At 41.7% G+C, this 11554-nt stretch overlaps 1 protein-coding gene across 6 annotated transcripts in view; it reads left to right on the top strand.

The window, feature by feature from the left end:
* Positions 1–11554, top strand: part of LOC137603340 (actin-binding LIM protein 1-like) — a 42965-nt gene that overhangs the window by 25291 nt on the left and 6120 nt on the right. For 4 of the 6 annotated variants that reach the window (XR_011037261.1, XR_011037262.1, XR_011037260.1 and 1 more), the window contains exons 4-16: positions 35–144; positions 3194–3320; positions 3798–3891; positions 5064–5151; positions 6928–6992; positions 8051–8128; positions 8260–8418; positions 8653–8697; positions 8984–9019; positions 9098–9227; positions 9730–9849; positions 10947–11051; positions 11432–11479. Coding sequence is in view for 1 of the 6 variants with exons in the window: in XM_068326656.1 (XP_068182757.1) it covers positions 35–144; positions 3194–3320; positions 3798–3891; positions 5064–5151; positions 6928–6992; positions 8051–8128; positions 8260–8418; positions 8653–8697; positions 8984–9019; positions 9098–9227; positions 9730–9849; positions 10947–11051; positions 11432–11479 (1205 nt within the window). In the remaining 5 variants the exon portion in view is untranslated. The remainder of the gene's footprint in view (positions 1–34; positions 145–3193; positions 3321–3797; positions 3892–5063; positions 5152–6927; positions 6993–8050; positions 8129–8259; positions 8419–8652; positions 8698–8983; positions 9020–9097; positions 9228–9729; positions 9850–10946; positions 11052–11431; positions 11480–11554) is intronic. The other 2 variants (XR_011037264.1, XR_011037263.1) reach the window with 1 other exon arrangement.

Here is an 11554-nt window from a genome sequence, read left to right as displayed (position 1 = left end):
TGTTGACTGACTGCTGATGTCACTGTGCTTCCAGACGACCGTTCCCCGCCGGGGACAGAGTGACTTTCAATGGCAAGGACTGCTTGTGTCAGTACTGTGTCGAGCCCATGTCCCCGGGACCGAAGGACATCCTTGGCTCCAGCAGTAAGTGACACATTTCTATGAACGCACATCCTATAGCTTTAATGTATGTATTCAGGCCCCATTGTGTTGGAGGACTACTGGTGGGATAAGTTATTTATGAGCTTTTTCAAGAAACCAAATCATGAAGGTAACGGTTTAAATAGATCAGTACAACAACAAAAGTGTTTACCACCGAATTCTACATAACTGACAGCTGCGATCTCAGAATGTATTCTACAGGGATTGACAAAGAGCTTTGTGACCTGCTGGGTTCTGCTGCAATTGGAAAGCATAGTCAGACACCATCTTCTTCCTCTGGAATCGTAGATAAAGCCCACTAGTTCTTGAATATTCCCTGGGTGTGTGTTCTACCACCACCTTCTTCAGATCCTACCAGGGCTTTTGTATGAGATTGAAGCACTTCCGGCTCTCAATGGGAACAGACGTCTTTCTTCTGTCTCCTGTCGTCGCTATCTCTCTAACTCATACCCAGACTGACTCTCATTTATTCTCTGCAAGATGACGAAACCAAAAGGAAAATCGGAGGATACTAAAGACCAGATGGTCTCTATGAAAGAATTAAAGAGTGAGTTAAAGAGCAACTTTGATAAGTTAGGGAGTGACTTTGATAAAAAGTTGGAAGAAAAGCTAAAACTGGTGTTAGATGCCTTGGAAGAAATGAAGGACAAAATGAAGAAAATGCAGAAAGACATGGATGAACAAACAATGGATGACTTGGAACAAAGCATTCGTATAAATGATGTGATCATCACTGGAATCAAAATCAAGCCGAGGAATTACAGACATACTATGGCTAGCGCTGACGTCGAATCTCTGGAGCAACAAGTGAGTTCTCAACTGAGGGACCTGGAGATAACTATAGATCCGGACCAGATTGAGACATGTTACCCATTTCCATCTGGAGGTAGGAGACCACCTGCAGTGCTGATAAAATTCAACAATCGTAAACACAAGATAGCCCTTCTGAAACAAGGCTTCAAACTGAAAGGAGAAAATGTCTACATTAATGAGAATCTCACTAAAAAGAATGCTGATATCGCTAAAAAAGCTCGACAACTGAAGAAGAATGGGCTGATCGACAACACCTGGACCAACAACTGGACCAACAACTGCAGGATCTTCATCAGAACAAAGGGGCTTTCTCCGGACCAGATGAAAACAATGGTGATCAGGAGTGCAGAGGAGTCTGTGAAATATGAGCAATAAAGATGGACAAGAATTGTTACTACACCAAAGATCAGCACAACAGAGTCACTTCAATAGTGGGAGCTCTACAATTTTGGACATGTCAAGTAATTCAAGGAACAGTTGAAAAAATCAACATCATTGATGTCAGAAACATGGATTAATGAACAAAAAAACAAACAAAAACAAACAAACAACAACATGTATCTGTGATAACATGGGATAACATTAACTTGAGACTTAAACAGCATGTTGATATCTTTTGACAATATAATACCATGTGAAACTGAGTGTCTGCAGCAAACTGGTTACACAAACCTTGTGTCCCTAGGAAAAATGTAAACATGGTTATAGTCTAGGGTAAAAGGCTAATGTCTGGAAGTGGATAAGGGTAATAACATCTGTCAAAATTCAATGTATGAGCTGGTTGAAGACTTTTAATGTCTGAGTTTGTTGATTACATATTCTAATGAGAGAGATGTTTTGTTGATAATTTAGGGTATGGGAATCTTACAAGCCAATGGCTTCTACCCGTTAACCCTTTTTTTCTTTTCTTTTCGGATGTTGCTGATGATGTTTCAACACTGATGAAAGTAAAATATGTTGTAATATCATGTCTGGAAAGAAGAAAAATGAACTGAATAAATAAAAAACCAGACCACTCTAGAATGTCCCAGGACTTCTTCTGGAACGGAGACTCGGTAGACTTCGAGGTCAACATGGGAACATTGTCTTTCCAGCAGCTGGCAAGCTAAACTGAACGAATCAAAGTTAGTTAAGTAGAGATTAGATAAGATAAATGATTACAGTATTTTCCGCACCATAAGGTGCACCTAAAAGCCTTTAATTTTCTAAATTTCTTATAAACCAATGGGCCTTTTATATGAAAAAATAGACCATTCATTGAAGATGAGTTCTCAGATGCGTTTTATAATCCAGTGCACCTTATAGTGCGGAAAATACTGTACTCTTTATAACTTCATGGTGACAGGTTTGATAAAGATGTCAATCCTCTCTCAATCTGTTAAGGGTTAAACTGCACTAGTCTAGTTTTGGTTATAGAAGTGTGATAGAAAATATTTGCGATGATCTCTTCCGTGTGTAGCCCTGTTGTGTTTGAACGATGCCAACCCATCATTCAGGCTTTTCCTCCATGTCTCTCTCTTCCCATCTGTGAGTGCAGCAGCGTTCGACCAGCCATGCTCCTTTATGAATAATACCAACACAGGCTTTGGTAAATAATACATGACCCTGCATTTCCTTTGCTCTGAAAAGGGTATGTGCAGCCCCTGAATCCCTCCTCTTCTGACTTGTCTCTCCCTCTTTCCTTTTCCTCTCATCCTCATTCGTTCTTCCTCCTTCTCCCCCCCCCCCACCGGTCGGCATCTCGGTTCACATTTGAAGAGCTTTTAGACAAGGTCACCTATAAATAAGGCATGCTGATTCTCGTCACGTCATCCTCTCGCCTCGTTATGCCTTTCGTGGTTATCGTCCCCTGTGGTCGCGGTGGACTCTGTGTAGCTTTCATCCTCCGTTCATTAAAGAAGAGATGACAGGATGATTGTTCTTTCAGAGTCAACTTCTTACACTTTCAGAGCCTCAGGATCTTACTTGAATGTAGATGGAGCTTTTAGAGCTCTGGGAAGAGCAATGTGGATGATAGAAGGAGGCAGTTGTCAGAACATTGTTGGTTACTCTCTATCTCCACCTAGTGTCTTGGGTCATTACTGAAAACATGTCTCAGTATGTAATTATTAAATTGATGTTATCAGTCAATTAAAAGCTGCATTTTTTAAAAAGTTACAGGTACTGCCTTGTGTCTTCTTGCATTTTTTAAAAATGTTGATGCTTTTGCTTTTCACAGATTGTGCAGGATGTGGAAGAGACATTAAGAACGGACAGGCCCTGCTAGCGCTGGACAGGCAGTGGCATCTGGGCTGCTTCAAATGTAAAGCCTGCAGCAAAGTGCTCACCGGGGAGTACATCAGCAAGTAAGCAACTCACATGTGATTACAGTACAGGCCTCTTCATACCTCATTCACACACACACACACACACACACACACACACACACACACACACACACACACACACACACACACACACACACACACACACACACACACACACACACACACACACACACACACACACACACACACACACACACACAAGATGGTAAGAGGTAGAGCGGTGGGCAGCGACTTCTTGGTGCGCTCCAATGAGCAGCTTATGAATGGGATGGCAGTTTGCTCAAGGGCGCCTCAGCAGTCCTCAGGAGGTGAACTGGCACCCCCACACTGCCAGTTCACACTCCGAAATTTGTTACCCGACATGGGTCTTAAGCCGATCTCCAGCCCAAGACATAGTGAACTGAGCTAGTGCCCCCCCCCCCAAAAAAAAATATGTGTGTACATTAAAATGCAAATTCTCTGCAGCTCATATCAAGAGAACTATCACCTTTTTAGGGATGGCGCCCCCTACTGTGAAAAAGACTACCAGATCCATTTTGGAGTCCAGTGTGAAGCGTGTCACCAGTTCATCACAGGGAAAGTACTAGAGGTGAGACACACACACACACACACACACACACACACACACACACACACACACACACACACACACTGCAAACATACAGTTGATGTTAGAGCAATTCCACAAAGAACCAGCAATCTTAAATTAAACGTATTAAACAAACACACACAGTTATATTTGCTACAGTATTTGGATTGTGTGTAGATTCACTTGTTACACAGATTTAATGTTGCTCCTTAGTGGCATGTAGTTTGGTAATCTCCCATGTAATCCCTCCTCAGAGGCAGACAGACTCTACATGTCTGTGGTTCACTGAAGGATAAATTGTTAGGCCATAGAGGCCTATTTGCCATCTATTCACTGACCCAAGACACAGTCTGATCCTCTGAAGGCAAAGGCTTGCAGCTTCCAATAGCAGAAGAGATGACGATCTGCATCTAGCATAAACCCCTCTATTATCCCTGAGAGAGATTTTCACTTTTAGTGGACGAGACATGAGTATTATACTCATAAGGTACTCAAGGTAGGACGAGCCCTGAATGACCGCTGCAGCCCTGCTGCGGATGACTTCATACAGTTAAATGTTAAAATGCAAATATTAGTTTGTGACTCTATAAACCAGCTGGATTTCACTTGAGTATTTATCACCTCATTCAAAGTCACAAAGTCTTTATAACGGTGCTCATTGTGCTACATGAGTGGAGATGGAAATGCAGGTGCCCTAGCAGTCTGATGGTTTTATTGGATGGCGGTGATCACAAAGAGGAACGCTGATATTTGAAGGCGACTGTCGACTGTCAAGCAGGCGGATGTCACGGTGGTCGTGCATGAATAGAAGGATTTCACATCTTCTTTCAGTTCTTATTCAAAGGAAAACTTACGTTAAATTATCTCCCATTCTTACTTAATGTTGAGGAAGATTTTTTTTTTATGGGGAACATGTTAACTAACCGCCCAGCACCACGATTTCATCAGCAGCTCCTCTTGAAATGAGGAAGAGCCTCGACCAGAACACAGGATCTGATGAAAGCGTGTTTGTCTTTAAGGGACACAAACGCAGCTGAGCTGAGGTACAGCTCGGGGTTTTTGTTATTTATGTTGTTCTTTACACTTTGCTTTCCGTGCTGTACTGCAAGCTGCATTGATCATCATTTCCTTCTGATGCCAAGCTGTTTTTGTGCACTCTGTGTGTTTTCCAGGCAGGAGATAAGCATTACCACCCCAGCTGTGCCAGATGCAGCAGGTGCAATCAGATGTTCACCGAAGGAGAAGAGATGTATCTGCAAGGTGAGCAAACCTGGAATGAAAACATTGAACTGAACCCAAAGAGTTGTTTATACACTTAGAGTAAGGATTAGAGGTTTGGAACCTTTTTTTACACACAAACTCACATCGTCGTGTTTACAACTGTTAGCTTGAGTCACATTATTTTCATCATCAAACCTGCATTTCTGTGTTCATGTTTTTAAATTTAATTCAAACAAGTGCTGAATCTTTCAGAATTCAATTGTTTTTGTATATATTGTTGTATTGTTTTATTGTATTTTGTGTTACAATAGTTTTGATTTAAGATCTTTCATTTGTCAGGCAGATGTCAGGCAGATGCCTGACAAATGAAAGATCAGACTGTAAACAGTATGAAGTAGATCCATAAAAAACTTTTTTTTATTCAAAGAAATTTGTTTCACCATATTTGAAAAACACTTTCAAAACTTTTTATCCTATAATATTAATATCATAAAAGTGTTTTATTTTTCTGTCCATTTAGAAGACTTTTTTTCTGGAGCAAATCCCTAAAACTTTACAAATGAGCTTCACCTGACTTTACACACTAATCAGAACAAGCAGTGGCATCGTTGAAAATTTTTGATATTCTACAAACTTTCCTTTTTTGAGGCTTCATATAAGTATGGATCATATTACACAAATCACATGTTCTTTTTTTAATGAACATGTCGACATATATGATATGACAAGTTTTGATTAGTGTATGCTATAGCTGTGAAAGGTTTCCATATTTTGTGACATATATTAATAATCCTGTATTGACATTAAATGAAGAGGAAATTACTTTTTAGAACATATTGTGTCTTCTTTTTTCTCTACGCAGTTTGGGAAGACTGACAATTAATTTCTTTGCAAATACAATGTAAAATTTGTTCTGTTTCATCTTGAACCTACAGTTTAGCTTATTCACCATTTAATTAGCAACAGGTCATTTTTAAAGTCTCAGAGCAGAATTATTTACACATACAAACTGTAACAATTAGCACATTTGATTAAAAAAACGTTATGTTGTTTCCTACATACTTATTTGTTACATTTACTTATAAATGAAGTCAATGCGCAGCTCCTTCTGAACAAAAACAGCAAAAAAAATTTTGAGTTGAGTTCCTTCAATATGTAATCCTCCATTTTTATAGTAAGGCAAGGCGAGTGAAAAATAAATGAATGGCTGCACTTGACTGTAGATCACAGTTTACTGTCACTTCTTCTTCTCTGGGATCACCAGCGCCCCCTACCATGAGTCAGGAGAACTGCGTGCCTCACGTAGTGCCTCTTCCCAGCGGTTTCAGGACCGCTGAACTCATGAAAGACGTTACACACATGCAGTTGTTGAAAAAAAACACACACTGTACATTATATACATTAGTTAAATTATGGGAATTTAGTTCATAGAGCAAACGTGTTTGAGCATTTTAATAGCGACATATAGAAAGATAGCATTACGGTCTCACTGTATAGCTACCAGCACAGCTAGCCGAGTCATTGGTCAATCCATAATGAGGCTCGGCTGGCTGGTGGCTCATCGCAGGTTTCCAATCAGTATTTCAGCGGTAAATATGAAAATTCTGCAATTTTTGAATGAAAATAACCTAAAATTGGTGACGTCAAACGGAAAATAATTTTATAATACACATCACTGTATAAATATAACCATTTAATTTATTTCTTCCATTTTTAATTTTTTCCTTTCATGACGGCAGGTGAGGCCGTGCCTTCACCTGCCTCCCCTGACTGCACGTCACTGGTTCTGATTGTGTTTTCTGTGGTTCTCCTCAGGATCGACGGTCTGGCATCCCGGCTGCAAGAACACCACCAGAACAGAGGACAGGCACAGGGAGCGGGTAGGAGCTCAGGCCTCACTGACTCCATTGTCCACGACTTTGTCCTGAGTGAAAGTGTCTCTCTGTTCACGTCTCATGACTCTGTTTCACGAGCAAAGATAAAAATGTGGAATATTTACCCAGCATAGGCTAATGCTACTCCCTGAAATCGTTAAACCTTGACCTGCAGTTTAAATATTTGCCTACTGAGGTAATATTGCTGGTGTGTGCGCCTTTGCATGTGTGTGTTTAATATTGTTTATATGCATATACACACGTTGACATTATCACGTTGGTGTGTGTCTGAAATGTGGGTCGGGCCGGAGAGGCACAACCCCTGTGTGATGTCCTGTGAATCCCCTTTTCCCTTCCTCCACAGCTATTGCCTCCGTCCCTCTTTTTCCTCCAAAAAACAGAAAGGCAGGTACTGTATTCACTATTGACTAAGACATGGCATCATCCTATGTTCCGCCATATGCATAGGACACGATGCACTCTACGCTGCCATCTGCTGGGGGCATCCTGCAGTGCCCTCTTTGTGCATCATATCGAGCCATTCTGTCTTGTCTTCTAAAACCTTAAGAACACACTCATCACAATTGCATGATGTGAAGGTGAAGAAACATTTTGAGGAGCAGACACAAAATCACAGATGACTAATTGGTCTTTTATAATTCCTCATTCACCCATTAGGTGAAAACCTCTTTTAATTACGCTGCATTCAGACCCACAGCTGCCATCCAAACTGTTTGTTTCCTATAAACAAGCATGAGGTTCTCGAGAACATAAAAATCACAGCACGGAAAAACACTCATTCACTTTGCTAATTTGCAAATGAATGATTTAATCATGAGACGACATGTTAGTACGTCATAGAACTTTAGGTAATTAGTCAAATGTAAATACAGGGTTTCCAATTCCTTTTTCATCGCTCATACAGTACAAAAGCCGAATGCTAAGTTTGGAGTGTTTGGGGTGAAAAGGAAGGTGCTGTGCAGAAGGCAGGGCGCTGTGGATCACAGGAGGACGCCAGACTGTCGTTGTGACCAACAAGCCTCTTCTATGTGTTCTCCTTACAGCCTACGAGGTCGTCGTCTGAGAGTATTTGTTCCAGGCCTGGTTCAAGCATTCCTGGCTCACCAGGTCACACCATCTATGTAAGATATTTCATGGAGTTATACGTTAATTTGATTACTCTGATGCAGACTGCTGGTCTCATCAGTAATAGACCTTTTTAAACCAATTACTCTTGTGTGAGTATGCATGTTTGTCTTTATTTGTTTCCCAGGCAAAAGTAGACAATGAGATCCTTGATTACAGAGACCTAGCTGCCATTCCAAAAGTGAAAGCCATTTATGACATTGAGCGCCCTGATCTTATTACCTATGAACCTTTGTACACCACTTCCCTGGATGAGAGAGAGGAGAGACGAGAGAGTGTGGGAGAGGTAAACACAGAGACCGCATGCATCTTTTCCTGCATGGTCACCATTTTATCCTGTTACCTTACTGTACTATGCATTAAGAGAAGTAATATATAGAATATATATAAAATACTGTTTTGCTTAGTTTAACTAAGCAAAACCATAAATACCCCAAATAAATTTCTGATTGCATGAGATTTCTCGTGCCAAAAAGTAAGCTTTTATGCATTAGTGAATGAACCTCTGTTCTCTTCACAGCTCCACACTGCCAGGCGAGAGCGTTCGCCGTTGCCTGATGACAAGGTAAGATATGTCAGCATGGACTCATGGTGATAAATGTTCCTAAATGGCAAAGAAAAGAACACACAGTGGTCACACAGCTTGCAAAAAATGTGAAAGATGAACAGATAGCATATTCTCTGTCTGGGTACAGAGTGGTTCTATTTAAAACCGGTTTATACCATGATAGTCTGTTATTTATATCTTGAGTGTCTGGGAACTTTTCCCTCTGCGGAGCAATCAAACATTATCTAAAAAAAACCTGTCTGACAAACAAAACTATCATTCAGACTTGTTTGATTCTTTCCAGTCCTCTAGAAACATGTCGCCGACCCCGCCCAGTGAGGTGAGCATCATTATCAAATTCACTGTTTCCTGTGTGCAGTGCATTTCCCATGTTAATGTGAGAACCTGTGTGTGTCAGGGCTCTTATGACAGGAGGGAACGTATCCTCCAAAGGTCCACAAGTCAGGGCTCCATAGGATCACCAGTTTATAATCGCCATGGTTACACCCCCACCTTGTCACGGTCACCGCAGCATTTTCACAGGCCAGGTGAGTCAAGAGGAACCGGTGTGTGTCTTTGTGTTTTTTTGCAATATAATTAATGATTCCAGTGTTTTTTTAGCGAACATATAATATTTGTAGCTGTCTGTTAAAAAGCCTGGATGGTGAGTTCAAGGACCTTCCACCTCGACATTCTCATGTCCCTCTTTCAGATCTATTTTCTGTTTGAAATGGGAACTTCACCACAATTGATCTTAGGTTGTCGTAACATTTGTTTGACTTGATTGACGGTCCAGACAGCAACCTCAAAGTCAATTTCTGCCTTTAACAAAATTACTCATTCCTTTGCTCTTGGTTTCCAGTCAAATAACGTTGATTTTCAAGTGATTTCTTACTGTTTATTTTGATTACCTCTACATTTGATTCCTGCTTATCTTCCTTTTTTTTTTTTATCCTCACCTTCTCACCTTCTATCTCCTCCCCAAATCGTCCACACGTGCTGCCTGGTCCTGGGGTGTTGAACCCTGTCTCGTACCCCTCCTTCCTGCAGAGGCTCTGACAGGCATGCAGAAGCTCTGCTCTTCCTTGTGCAGTAACAGTGTGGGCTCCAGAAATAGTGACTCTCGCCCCACCTCCCCTTTCAGACACCACTTCCTTCCCCATAGCCAAGGTAAGGGCCCCAATCCACCTCCTCTCTGCTGCCCCCCAAGGCAACACACATCCTCCATCGTCACCTGGGATGTCATCTCCATCAGTGGCCATCAGTCTTTCATTTTGGATCCATGATCATCACATGACATGTTGAATGGTCAAACCCATCTCTTTGTCAGTAACGCACTAATTCATCGCTGAGTTGCACGTCTGCTAAAGGAGCTGAAGGCTTTTGGTGTTTTCGGTACATGCACGTTACTTGTAATCCAAATCCAACATCCAAACTGAGGCTTGGATGTTGGACAACTTTTTGGTTCAGCAGAATGACTCTGAATCATAAAATTTAACATACATATTTTATAGTATAATTTACTTTTGCATGCTGGGAGGTATTTACCGCTTTAACCACAAACTGTTATTGAACGCTGACTTTATTTTGACATTACACATACGGGCAGCAGTAGCTCAGTCCACTAAGTCTTGGACTGGGGGACCAGAAGTTGCCAATTTGAGACCCGGGTGAACCGAAACATTTGGAGTGTGAGCTGACAGTGGGAAGCACTGCCAAGGTGCCCTTGAGCAAGCCACCCCCCCGCCATTCACAAGCTGCTCATTTGGGGGCGCACCTGGTCAGAGCTGCCTGCCACTCTGCCTCCCACTGCATATTCTGCATGCTTACAGGCACCCTACTGTGTGTTGTGTCTGTGCCAGGGGCCTGTATAAATAAATAAATTATATATATATATATATATATATATATATATATATATATATATATATATATATATAAAATGCATGTTATTCTGAATAATTTCTCCATGTGAGATGAATAAAGTACATTTCTTTCTTTTTCTTTCTTCTATACTTCATGCCTCATCATGCATACTTTAAAGCATTTAATCTCACTACTCTCTGCTAGCCTGATGCTCTTCTACACCTTGATCTCACACATTAGCTGTGAGCTGCATCCACCAACAACCAATCAGAACGTCCTCCATTCGCTCAGAATGGCTTTGACTGGTCCGTTGGTCCCTGTGTGTTGCACCGTACCGCCTGTGGTCCCCCCTCCCTCTAGAAGCCCTGCTCATGTTCTGTTCTTGGTTCTTCCCACTGGAGGCACTGACCCGCCGAGTGGCCGGAGCTCCCCCCTCCCGCTTAGGCCCGACAGCCGGCCGGTCACCCCACCTCTCTCTCAGACCCCTAAACATTTCCACCTCCCAGGTAGGAGCTGGAGCGCACCCTGTCACTGCCCATCCCCCCATCCGTCTGTCTATCAGTCTATCTATTTTTCCGTCTATCAATCTGTCTGTCTATTTATCAGTCTATGTATATATCTGTCTGTCTGTCTGTCTGTCTGTCTGTCTGTCTGTCTGTCTGTCCGTCTGTCCGTCTGTCCGTCTGTCCATCCTCCATTTGGATCCAGCTGTTTCTTGTTTTTTTTCCACCACATCTGATCAGATGTAGGTTTTCACCGAGGGTAAATTCTCTGTATTCCCTTCACATCATTGCTTGATGTTGAGATGTAAACACACACATTTGCATATCAGAGACGCTGTTTACTCCATAAATGCCTTTTCTGTCTTTATTTGAATGTTTTCCAGATCAGGGGAGCAACATCTACAGAAAACCACCCATCTACAAACAACACGGTACATGTCCTCTCACAGCAGAAACTGTTTTTCTGGAAGAAGCTAGAAAAGTGATAGTAATGCTCTGTTTCATCA

The sequence above is a fragment of the Antennarius striatus genome, chromosome 11, assembly GCF_040054535.1.
Source record: "Antennarius striatus isolate MH-2024 chromosome 11, ASM4005453v1, whole genome shotgun sequence".
NCBI classification, from domain to species: Eukaryota; Metazoa; Chordata; class Actinopteri; order Lophiiformes; family Antennariidae; genus Antennarius; species Antennarius striatus.
The sequence above is the reverse complement of the archived record's forward strand: the minus strand, read 5'-3'. Positions and strand labels throughout refer to the sequence as shown.